A 12,085-nucleotide genomic window follows, 5' to 3' on the forward strand; every position below is an offset into this window, starting at 1 on the left:
CTCAACACATGAGATCAAGAGAATAGGCCTGAGAATTGGTTCTTTATTTTTTAGGGAGAGAAAACTATCGTTCTATTTTTCACAGAGCGAATGTTCTGAGTTGTCTCTTATCTCTGAATATTTTCTGATTAGTCATACTTAAAAAAAAATATTCAAATTTAAAAAATAAATCTGTAACCAACTTACAATTTACTTTTTAATTAATTAATTATTCTATTAATGAAAAAATCCAAAAACCAAAATTTGAATTATCCATTAATTAATTAATTAATTAAATAAAAATGAAAATCATATCCTTGAAAAATAGCCCTACATGCCACACACAGTCCATGGACTGTGTGTGCACGTGTAGGATCCCTATTTTTAGGGATGTTGGTTTTTTCAATTTTTATTTAATTATTTATTCAAACTACTTTGTCAGATAAGATCTAACAACCTGATAACTAATTCAAATTTGAATTAATTATCAAATATAATTAATTATTTTAATAAATATTAATCTTTTAAATTCAAATCAAATTTGAACTTATCAGATTATTATCTCCCACTCAAATAAAGATATTTAATTAATTCTATCAATTAATTAAATCAAATATTTTTGAAAATAAATATTTAATTTACTATAATTTAGAAAATTATAATTAATAAATTTTTTAATTAAATTTTGAAATTAATTTAATTATTTAATATAATTTCAAAAATTATACAATAATTAAATATTAATTAATTTTGTTAACTACAACTAATTTGTAATTAATTAATTAATCATAATTAATTAATTAATCACTATTATCATATAATTGCATATTTGGCCTGAAGAACAAATTTCTTATTAAATATGTCTTTAAACTATTTTTCTCTTCATATCAACTCTTACCTTGAATAGTCTTGATAGAGCCGCTATGGAGACCTATGGACCTATAATTCTAAGCTTCAATAAATTTGAGATTATTAATTAAACTCTTTAATTAAATAATTTTAATTTATTAATCTCATGATTATTCCACTATAAATATGAGACCGCACTCTTGTAATTATAGACATTTCATTTACTGAGTATTTTATAATTATAAAGCGTCCATTGATGTAATAATTGCATACAACTTGACCCTCTAATAATGGTTCATAATTAATCGGCAATAAAATTACCGCTTTACCCTTTTAATTATCTCTTGTTTCCTTAAGTACCGTTGACTTTACTAGTGAAGGTTAATTCATAACTAAATTATGAATTTGAGCTCGATAACCTTTCAGTCTCAAAAGTCAACCCTTAAGAGAACCATCATTCAATCTCTTGCGAGAAGGCATAGATTCCATATCTGTATACTATGTCCCCAGCCATCTACATTAATGAGTTCCCAAAACAAAAGTTTCTAGCCCGATCATTCTGACAGACCCTAACAAGTGAATCAAAGAACTCATATAACATAAACAAGAGTTCATAGTAACTTCAGGATTAAGATCTATTTGTATATGATCATCAGTTGATATATTTAATTAATACTTCGAAACGGTATTTAACTAAGTATTAATAAACATATCTGGTCCAGTTCTATATATTCTCTAATATATAAAGCACATCCACTAAAGTGTCCTACCACACTAGTGATCCGGATCTAGATCACATGTATTCATAATACTAGTGGACCGTACTTGCAATAATTAATCTAAAGATTCCATAACTTTATTTACTGCGAACTATTCAAGTTCATTTATCTCAAACACAATCATCTTGTACCAATACGTGTTTGAGATCACATATATGAACTTGGGAATTTTCCTGATATTTACATAATATTATCACAGAATAATATAGTCCATAAAATATATGCATAACAAATTCAATTCATTTATTTATTTCATAAAACAATGTCTACTACATATGCTTTCAGGGCACAATTCCCAACAGAATTTTATAGTGGTTCAACCCTGTTCATTTTGATGAACAGTAATAACCTAATCCACTTCGTCTTTAGTATTGAATTACTCGACAATTACAAGCACAAATTGATGAGTTCACTCGTCATTCAGATTTTTCTCCCAAAATTTCAGGAAAAGAGAGAAGATCCCCTTTATGAAGCCCTGAGTCCTTTATTTATAGTACCCAAGGGTTGTTACATGACCAGTAATACTGGGATCGTGGTTTGGCACACGATTATTAGGTAGTGGAGATACGTGTCCTCCTTCCCATAATTATGAGATCGTGGGTCTTCTCGTTGTTCTCTCTGGATCGTGGTTGATAATGCACGATAGAAACCTCCAGGAAGATGTTAAGTCTCTGTTGGTTTATGAGACTTAGGTGTTAGGCCTGACGACCAAAGCTTGGATGTTGGACCTGTGACCTTCTGGGTGCTGGACCTGTTGATCCTTGGGGTGCTAGGTCTACTGATCTCAATTTGAACGAGAGTGATTATTTCTCAATGAAGTATACTTGGGGGTTAAGGCCGACCACCCCATGAAAGATAGGGTGGGCCGACCATCCAAGTGACTCTTGGGCCTACTTAGGCCGACCACCCTAGGGGTTGAGGTTAGGCTGACCGCCCCTAGGGGTCCTTGGGCAGATTGGGGCCGACTACCCTAGTGGTTGGGGTTAGGCCGACCACCCCTAGGGGCCTTGTGCATGCTGGGGCCGACCACCTCCGGGGTAGGGGGTCAGGCTGACTACTCCTAGGCCCTTGGGCCTGCTTAGGCCGACCACCCCTAGGGGTGGGTGTAACGACCCAAATTTACTAATAAGGCTTAAGGGCCTTGATTAGTGTTCGGGAGGGCATAATCGGAATATATGTCATTTAATGATTAAAGGCATGTTGTATGGCTATTTGAATATTTTAGATGCATGTCTATGTGTATTCGTATGCATGTAGGCCTTGATTAGTTTAGAAATGGCATAATTATAATTTTGGCCCGTTGAGGGCATAACTGTATATATATGCAATAACTGTTGAGACCACATTATTATGTGGATATATCTATGATCTGTGATTCGAGACGATCCTAGTGAGCAGATTAGCGAAAAAGTCACGGCGGGGATTTATGCTCGACTCGGGGTGAGCCTGGGGGTATAAATGGGAACTTAGTGAATATATTGGGGTCTATTTTGACATCGAGGAATATAATTGGTGATTAATTAGGTGTCGGGAAGTAAGCGGGAAATATTAGAGACACATGAGGAATTAGCGGGAATTGAGTAAAATGACCAAAATGGCCCTAAGTGGATTAAAAGACTTAGGATTAAAGGGGAGGGAATTATGGTCATTTGGCTTTTAAGAGATAGGTATTGATGAGGCTTTATGTTTAGTGGAAGTTGTAGAATAAGGTAGAAGTCTGAGAATAGAAAGAAAAAGAAAGGGAAGAAAGCAGGGCATTTTTCCAAGGGTCGGTTTGTGCTTACCTTCATCATTTTCTTGGGCTTTCTTGGAGCAAAGCTCAGAGGGGAGTTAGGTTAGGCTGAGCAACAAGAATTCTGAGCTAGGCTTGAAGGATTGGCAAAGGCTTAGCAAGAACACACCATCACTTAAGGTAAGACTTTGGAATTTTCAGTTTCTGGTTTGGATTGTTTGAACCATGGTGTCTAAGCTGAGTTGATGGGAACTTTAGGGGAATTCAAGCCAAGGATTGAGGAAGAACAAGATAAGGAGGTCTAGAAGCTAACTCAAAGTCGAATTTCCATTAAAGGTATAAAATTCTAAGCTTTAAACTTTGAAGTTTTGATGGTTTCTGCTGAGTTTCTGAGTCTAGGATCAGCTATGGTGAATTTTGAGATTTGGGATGCATGTGCTTGGGTTTTGAGTATTTGGGATGCTTGGGATGAGTGGAGTATGTTAATAAGCTTGTTTTTGAGTTTGGTTGGGGATTGGAAGAGTTTTGGTAAGGGTTGGCTCGAGGAAAGTGCAGTAGTGGCTGTTTGTGACTAGCGCTATAGCGCTAGCCTTTGGGCGCTGTAGCGCTAGGCCAAGCATTCTGAGGGTGTTTTGGTTCTGCTTGTAGCGCTGTAGCGCCCTCCTTAGAGTGTTGTAGCGCTACCCTGTTTCCAGAAAGGGGTTCTTGAGTTATTTTCAAGGGTTTTTGCCCGGGGGTTCGGGGTTCAATTCCACTACCCCATTTGGTGGAATTGGAGCTTCCCGAGGGCTCGGGATTGGTCTGGGGCTAGGGTTCGGACTTGAGGTTTGGTGAAGATTTTGATCTATGGTTATGACTAGGTGTGCGCTGGGGCTCAAGGATCACAGTGAACAAAGCTAGCAAATCCCAAAGGTAAGAAAACTGCACTCGGTTATATGTTTGTGATGGGACTAAGAGCTCCCGATAACTGTATAATGTCAATGATGGTATTATGCCATGAGACATGTGATAGTGGCCTAAGGGTGCCGTACACAATGTTTGCGCACAGGGCGCAGCTTGGCCACTGGTAGCCAAGGACAGCTTTACATTCACTAAGCTCGGTTTAAGCGGGCCAGAGTCAGTGGGATAACGGAGGGTGCGGCCTGAGGGCGCTAACCCTAGTTATCATTTGTGAATTGGTGTATGATATGAGTTGATATGTTTAGTATGCTGAATACTTGGTTATCCTGAATGTTTATATGGTTGAGAACATGTTTATGCAATATGAGATATTGGATTGTCTGTTGATTGCTTGTGCTCTGTTATTGTGTTTTCTTGCTGGGTCTTGGCTCACGGGTGCTACGTGGTGCAGGTAAAGGCAAAGGCAAGTTAGACCAGTCCTGAGCTGGAGAGCTGTGGGGCTGAATGTACATAGCTAGCTGTTCGGTCGCCTTGTCCGAGGAGTGGATCAGGACAGGGATCGCTGAACTGTCTATTTTGCCTTAGTATGGCTAATATTGTATTTAAATCGTGAATCTTTTGTAAATGGTTTTTAATTCTATTGTTTTTGGGATCCCGTGGAAACAGGAAACGATAATTAAAAAGAAATGCGACTTGGAAGACCAAAATCTTTTAACCCTAGCTCCATTATAGTTTCAGTAACACGTTTTTAATTAAATGACTTGATTAGCAAGTCTAGCACTTTTATAAACATACAGTGTAATGGTCTTGGCTATCCAGGGCGTTACAGTAGGGGTTAGGCCGACCACACCTAGGGGTTTTAGGCTTGGTCGACTTCCCTAGGTCCTGGACCTATCTTTTTTTCTTGTCGGTCTTTTCTCAATACTTTGTCATTTTTCCCTGATTTGTGATGTCACATGTCACATTCTCATTCGCCACATCATCCTCGTATTTTTTAGGGATAACACTTTGATTTTGAGTAACTTGAATCTTCAAACTTGGGGAAATTATAAGGCTTATACACAATAAGAATATTGTTGTCCAAAATATATATTCCAATCATTCCCTTATTGCTTGAAATTTCAACTAAGTAGGATGAGATTTGAGATTTAATAAGCCTTGAAATTCATGCAAATCAAGCAATGCTTGATGAGTTTCTGGAGAAAACTAGTAATCTTAAGAGCAAGAGAAAGAGAGAGGGTTTTATAAAGAGAGAGAGAGAGAGAGGTGAGTGATCAATCCACCAATTAACTCGCATGAACCCTTTAAATAGTATAGGACCTTCATTAGACTCAACCAATGAGATTATAACATTTAAATTTAAGTTTTGGAGCTATTTTAGGGGCTGGTTGGTAAAGGATCCGAATTAGATTTTATCATTTTTGAATCTTAAAATATGTGGGTCCCACGTAAATAGCTGATTGGCAGCTTATTTTTCAAAACAAAATTACAATCTGTTTCCAATTTCTCAGTTGTAAAATAGAAAACGCAATATTGATGTTTTCTTCATTTTGTGATTTTTATTCCAAAAACCCTAAAACCACTCTCCACATTCGTATCATTTTGTAGCTTCTGACCATACCACAGCCACACCACCACACCATTGTTGCATCTCTCTGCAGAATCTCAGGTGAGCCATATCTCTTTTTCTTTTTTTTTTCTCTCTCTGCCCTCATTTACATCTTTGAAATTTTTTGGTTTGAATGCTTGATCTTGAAGATTTGCCTTTGAATATAGTTTTTGAAAGTATTGTTTCCAGTAGAAATCTCTCTGTCTTCTTATCTATTGTCATCAGTTTAGTCACAGAACTCTCTGTTTGAAATTTTTTCTTTAGCACTCTCTGTCTTATTTTGTTGATTGTTTATGATGGTTTTGAATTTAAATCTGATTATTTTGAGTTCTTTTTCTTCTTCTCAAACATGGAGTCAATCACTGTTTTTAGAAAACTCAAATCAATTACTGTAAATTACTCAACTGAGTTTAATATTCTTTTGATCAATTGTTTTCCTTTCAGAGTGGCAGGTGGCTAGTTTTATTAGATGATTATATTAGATAGATAAGCCAGCTAGGGGTTAAGGTGTCACATGACTAACTAATGAGGGGTATTAGTGGGATGAGAAAGAAAGAGGGAGAGAGAAATGGGATAATGGGTAATCAATTACATTCTGAAAAAAAGAAGGGGGGGACTTGCACGTACAAGCTAGGCTGAAGGTAAAAAAGGAAGTAAGTTTTTAGAGTTTGTGTGATTTGATGATTGTTCTTCTTAAGAAAGATAATGGATTAATATTATTTGTCTATGCTTGGGTATGTTTTGAAGGGCACACAAGGTTTGGAAGATATCAAGATCTTAAGGAACACCATTCACAAAGTTTAAACACAATAAATAAAGGTATTAAGATATCATTTTAAGTTATGGAAAGTTTGAGTTTAAGGGTTGAGTTTATGTAATATTGCTTTGAGAGTTTTAGTATTTTAATCTGTTGTAATCTTTTTGTAGTATTTGATGGGGTATATGTATGGTTAGAAACTCAAAGGGATGTGAGGAGGAACAAAATATTTCATAGCTTAGGATAAAGAACAATTTTTTTTTCCAGGTTTGAGTTGTGACTTCTAAGGTGTCTAAATCTTAAAATCTGAGTAAACATGTATGATATTCTTATATATAAATGTGTGTTATGATGAATAGCTGAGTTTAGACATTTGAAAAACCCAAAAATCCATAGTATTGACTAGATATGACCTTTGCAATGTTAACGTGTAAAAAGAGTTTTTATGAAATCATTTTTCTCTGTAAATGGGAATAATGGTGTACACCGATTAAAAATAGTTATTTTAGCCAATATTTTTTTTCCTTTAATTTGGTGTTGGCATATTTAGTGGATGCCAGCTTCTTGCCTTAAAAGCAAGCTCCACAGGCATTGAACAAATTGCCCCTATATATGAGGAAGCTGCTTCTATAATATTATTTCTTCCATTGCTTGTTCCAGTCAGATGAAATGTCTAAGCTAAAAATAATAGAATAAAGAAATAGATATATACCCACCATGAAATGTATGGTCAATAGTCACATATCATCATTGAGACTCAAAGGTTATTGTGTGTATATTATGTAGCTATACATGAATTATGGTTGAGGAGGGTCTTGAAGCTTGTAAATGACTACTAAATAAGGTTAGATCCACAATACATTAAATTAATCTAAACTCTATATTTGGTAAAATGGGGTTGGATTAATCAAGCGAAAAAAGGGTCCAAATTGATCAATTTCATCCTATGGTATCTATTATAATAAATAAGATATGTCTTATATATGGTTTTGAACTAATTAAATCGTTGTATAGATTAAAGTGATAAATGTAATCACAAATAGAGCCTTAGAATGTAGGTATATGTGTGTGTATATATACTTTATTAGGCACAATGCTATTATATGTGAAGATTGATGAACTAGCTAGTTTCTTCCAAATATAAAGACATTAATTGGAATAAATATATCATGAGATAATCACCAAGGATAAAAGAGTAATTTTGGGTATTGAATTTGAGTAATCCTGAATTTGAGTTAGAGGGAGTTTTCTATGTTAGTCATTTGTGAGTTTGATGCTTTTGATGTGTGTATATATACTCTAGTACACACACTTGATTGATTTTGTTTAATTTGTTGTCTTTTGAATGCATTTTTGGTAGTTGATATCAACATATATATGTTTGGTATTTGTGAATGCAATACCTATTCTTCTATTAGTCAGATGATTTATTAGACTTCATATAATCAATGCTTTAAATCATTAGGCCTTGTGCAATATAGAAAAGTTTTGCTAATCATAAGTTTATAACATCAAATCATACTTTGTTTTGCTGCGAGAGAACTTGATGAGTGCATACTTTGCTTAAACTTGTAGTATAACTTTCTTGATATTATATATATATATGTCCATCAATCATCTGGATTTATATATATATATATGTTATTCAGATTCATTGATTGTGAGCTAACTCAACTCTTAGACTTGTATTAGTTTGTGCCAAGATTTTGATTGCAACACAAAGAAAATCTTATTTGCATAATTATTTCTTTATTAAATATTTATGGTAAAATTGACTTTTTTAATGGTTGTATGTTGTAATGCAGAGAACAAGCTTGGTAGTGAACCATTATAGTCCCTTTGTTCTCAGTCTGCAACATCTGAGGTGAGCTCTTTTTCTCACTCTCTCTACTTTCTTTACATCTTGGAATTCTTTGATTTGAATGTTCGATTTTGAAAACTTAGGCTAATAAATTTTAAATAAGCATTATTTATGAAGACATAGATTGTGATAGTTAAAATTATGATTAGATGGATGCGAAGAATGTAGACATTGACGATCATGCTTCTTGGCCTGAGGCTATTGAATCATATTTTATTAGTCTTCTATATGAAGAGGCCAAAAAAGGATTACAAACAACAACCTTGGACAAAAAAGGATGGCTAAAAATAGAAAATGACATATTTAATTCTTTTGGAAAGAGATATAAAACGCCTCAATTGAAATCCAAATTCAATCGGTTGAGAAAGGCACATCGAGAATTTTCTCATCTTTTGGAACAAACTGGTATGGGATGGGATACTCAAACAAAAACTGTTACAGCAAGTGATGAAGTATGGGACACTTATCTAAAGGTAATAGACTTATACTATAATTGTGTTGTTGATTACTTGATTATTCTAAATTCATGTTATGTAGTAATGTTATATGTTTTTGGATTTTTGTAGAAATATCCAAATGCCAAGAGATTTCGAAAAAAAGGATTGCAACATTATGAGATGCTTGGAGAAATATTCAATAATACAACAGCCACTGGTGGTATGAGTTATGCCTCCACTCAACTTCCGCCTTCTTCAGTTGAGGAACGCCAACAAGAGCGTCATTTTGTTGGCACTGGAGCACATGTTGATATTGATCTTGAATTTGATGGTGATAATTATGGAGAGGAAGAAGAAGTTACTGGTGTACGTCGTCGAGCTACTTCTGCTCCACCAGATGCACCAAAACCAAAAGAGAAAAAGAACAAATGGGCTAATTCTGCCTTCGACCAAGTGATGGGAGAACTTGCAAAAAGTATTTCTGCTAAGACTGAGGCATCATTAACACGGAGTGAGACTATGCGTAAGTATTATGAATCGAGAGAAAAAAGAATTAGTGAGGAAACCAGCAATGTCACTAATTCTTACAATGTGGAAGATTGTCAAAGCATTCTTGATGGTATTCCAGATCTGGATAACAAAATATACCTCAAAGCGTTGCATGAGTTTGTAGCAACCCCAGAATGGCGCGGAATATTCATGAGAATGAATGAGGAGCGTCGACGTGCTTATCTTGATTCATTGTTGGAGTGATTTAATATTGTTTATTTATTATGACTTTATCTGTTATGAACTACCAAACCATGAACTTTGTCTGTTATGACTTTATCTTAGATAATGTGTAATGAACTTGACTTGGTTTTTATTGTCGTGATTGAACTTTTATTATTGTCATAATTAGGTACCTAAGATGGATGATTCGGATGAGGAGTTTGAAATATTATTTGGTGATACTTCGTCTTCATCAAGCGAGGAATTAATTGGTCAAGTTCTCATGGCTAATCGAATACATGAGATGCAAAAATCTCAACAGATTAGACGACCACTACGCACTTCAAATATGTCTGGACGTCAATATTTACTTGAGCTGCTAAATGGACATCCTGATAGATTGTTTTACACAATTAGAATGGACGTTAATACTTTTAGATCTTTATGTCGTCGATTAGTTGAAATGGAAGTCATAGAACATGACAGGGTAATTAGTGTTGAAGAAGTTGTTGTCATGTTTCTATGGATAGTAACACACAACCAACGAGTTAGGACTGTGGCCGAAAGATATCAACATTCGGTAGAAACTGTTTGTCGTCAGTTTGGCAGAGTGCTAGATGCATTGTGTTATTTAGGAAATGAAGTAATAAGGCCTCTTCACTTTAATACTGTGCAAGCAGAAATTCAAAATAATTCGAAGTATTTCCCATGGTTTAAGGTACATTTTATTTATTAATTTTAATAAAAAATTTGTTATAATTCATATCAATTTAATTGAAGTTGGTAATGATATATCTGATTTGTTATGTAGGATTGTGTTGGAGCAATTGATGGTACTCATGTAAGTGCCGTTGCACCAGCTCTAAAACAACTTGCATATAGAGGAAGAAAAGTAGATGTAACACAAAATGTAATGGCTGCATGCTCCTTTAATATGATGTTTACTTATGTCTACGCTGGATGGGAAGGAACAGCCAATGACTCTCGAGTGCTTCTTGATACAATTAGAAAAGACGATAACTTTCCCATGCCACCACCAGGTCTTAAATTACACTTGTCTTGATGCATTATAATTTTCTTTCACATTCCCTTGTTCATAATAAGTGATTTTAATATAGGTAAATACTATGTTGTTGATTGTGGCTATCCAAATATGCCTGGGTTTCTAGTACCATATCGTGGTGAACGTTATCACTTGCGTCGCTTTAGAGGAAGAGGGAACCATCCTAGAGGTGCGATGGAGTTATTCAATTATAGGCACTCATCATTGCGCAATGTGATTGAACGTTGTTTTGGACTTCTTAAAGCCAGGTTTCCCATTTTGAAGTCAATGCCTCCATACTTGCTTGGAAAGCAACGTCGAATACCAATAGCATGTTGCACTATCCACAACTGGATCAAAATGCATTCTATTAATGATAGAATGTTTGAACAATATTCAGTTGATGCTACACCTGTTGAAGATATTGAAGGAACTGAAAGCCAATCTAATACAACAATAGAAAACCAACAAGAAGGAGATGAAGCAGGAATTTCTGAGGCACCACAGATTAATTTCAGTCAAGCTTATATGGCTCAGATGGAAAATGTTAGAGATGACATTGCTGGACAAATGTGGCTTAGTTATAACAATAATGTTTAGTTAATTAAAAATATGTAACTTTAATTTAGAAAAAAAATTAAAATTAACGACAATGCAATATTGTTATGAATTTAATCAATGCACTATTATTAAATTTTAATTTATCAATATAATTAAATTTGTAGATAAATCAAAATTTAATATTATACAACTTATGTAAATAAAATATAAAAATAAAAATAATATTCAGATTCAGCTGAACCAATCACGTTTTCAGTTTCTGTTATATTTTCAAATTTAATACCAATCACAGATTCAGTTTTTTAAAACTCAAAAACAGTTTCCTGACATTGAACCAATCACATTTTCAGAAACATGTTTTTAGTCACTAAATTCAGATTTTCATTTCAGAATCTCACTTTTCAAAAATACAGTTTTCTAATCACGAACCAATCAGACACTTACTTATCCTTTGTATTTAACCAATCATAACAGAAAAAAACAATAATAAATTCCTCTTGAAGACCTCGATGAAACAAGAGTAAGCAAATTCTCAAACGACAACATGTTCCTCAAATCGCCATAAACACCTATTAGCAGCAACGCAAAATCAACCATCATCATGAAAAAACATTGGTGATCAACAACAAAAAATCATTATCTTCGGCCGCCATGAAGCTATCAATGAAAATTCAACAAAAAATAAAAAAACAAAAACCACTTTTCAATAAGATTTGGAAGCAAAGTTGGAAAAAAATTTAGAAAACAACTTCAAATAAATGAGATAAGATAAAAAAATATCATGAAAATAGAGAGATTATTTTGGAATTTATACATATCAAAATGTTTATGATGTGTTGTTGTCAGGTAGTTTTTATGTTTATATTGC

The 12,085-nt window shown here is 34.3% G+C and overlaps 2 protein-coding genes across 8 annotated transcripts; both read left to right on the top strand.

Annotated features, from left to right (window-relative positions):
• Positions 1 to 5,831: 5,831 nt before the first annotated feature.
• Positions 5,832 to 10,101, top strand: LOC133824071 (L10-interacting MYB domain-containing protein-like). 7 transcript variants are annotated; one of them, XM_062256936.1, is made up of 7 exons: positions 5,832 to 5,908; positions 6,293 to 6,501; positions 6,596 to 6,667; positions 8,411 to 8,469; positions 8,616 to 8,939; positions 9,033 to 9,426; positions 9,805 to 10,101. In XM_062256936.1, exons 5-7 carry the CDS (start codon positions 8,616 to 8,618, stop codon positions 9,810 to 9,812), a joined length of 726 nt encoding a protein of 241 aa, XP_062112920.1. In that variant the 5' UTR covers positions 5,832 to 5,908; positions 6,293 to 6,501; positions 6,596 to 6,667; positions 8,411 to 8,469; the 3' UTR covers positions 9,813 to 10,101. The 7 variants fall into 7 exon arrangements, with proteins under 7 accessions (XP_062112920.1, XP_062112916.1, XP_062112922.1 ...); XM_062256932.1 differs by lacking the exon at positions 9,805 to 10,101 and having other exon boundaries at positions 9,033 to 9,774; XM_062256938.1 differs by lacking the exon at positions 9,805 to 10,101 and having other exon boundaries at positions 8,787 to 8,939; positions 9,033 to 9,774.
• LOC133825657 (protein ALP1-like) lies at positions 9,814 to 11,326 on the top strand. The gene is made up of 3 exons (XM_062258572.1): positions 9,814 to 10,332; positions 10,426 to 10,654; positions 10,733 to 11,326. Exons 1-3 carry the CDS (start codon positions 9,814 to 9,816, stop codon positions 11,254 to 11,256), a joined length of 1,272 nt encoding a protein of 423 aa, XP_062114556.1. The 3' UTR covers positions 11,257 to 11,326.
• The last annotated feature ends 759 nt before the right edge of the window (positions 11,327 to 12,085 follow it).

Source organism: Humulus lupulus, chromosome 3 (genome assembly GCF_963169125.1).
Source record: "Humulus lupulus chromosome 3, drHumLupu1.1, whole genome shotgun sequence".
In the NCBI taxonomy this organism is placed as follows: Eukaryota; Viridiplantae; Streptophyta; class Magnoliopsida; order Rosales; family Cannabaceae; genus Humulus; species Humulus lupulus.

Coding starts and splice junctions, on each gene's coding strand:
- LOC133824071 (XM_062256932.1), top strand. CDS start 8,616: ATGGATGCGAAGAATGTAGACATTGACGATCATGCTTCTTGGCCTGAG. Junction 8,940..9,032: donor TATGGGACACTTATCTAAAG/GTAATAGACTTA, acceptor GGATTTTTGTAG/AAATATCCAAATGCCAAGAG.
- LOC133825657 (XM_062258572.1), top strand. CDS start 9,814: ATGGATGATTCGGATGAGGAGTTTGAAATATTATTTGGTGATACTTCG. Junction 10,333..10,425: donor AGTATTTCCCATGGTTTAAG/GTACATTTTATT, acceptor TTTGTTATGTAG/GATTGTGTTGGAGCAATTGA. Junction 10,655..10,732: donor CTTTCCCATGCCACCACCAG/GTCTTAAATTAC, acceptor ATTTTAATATAG/GTAAATACTATGTTGTTGAT.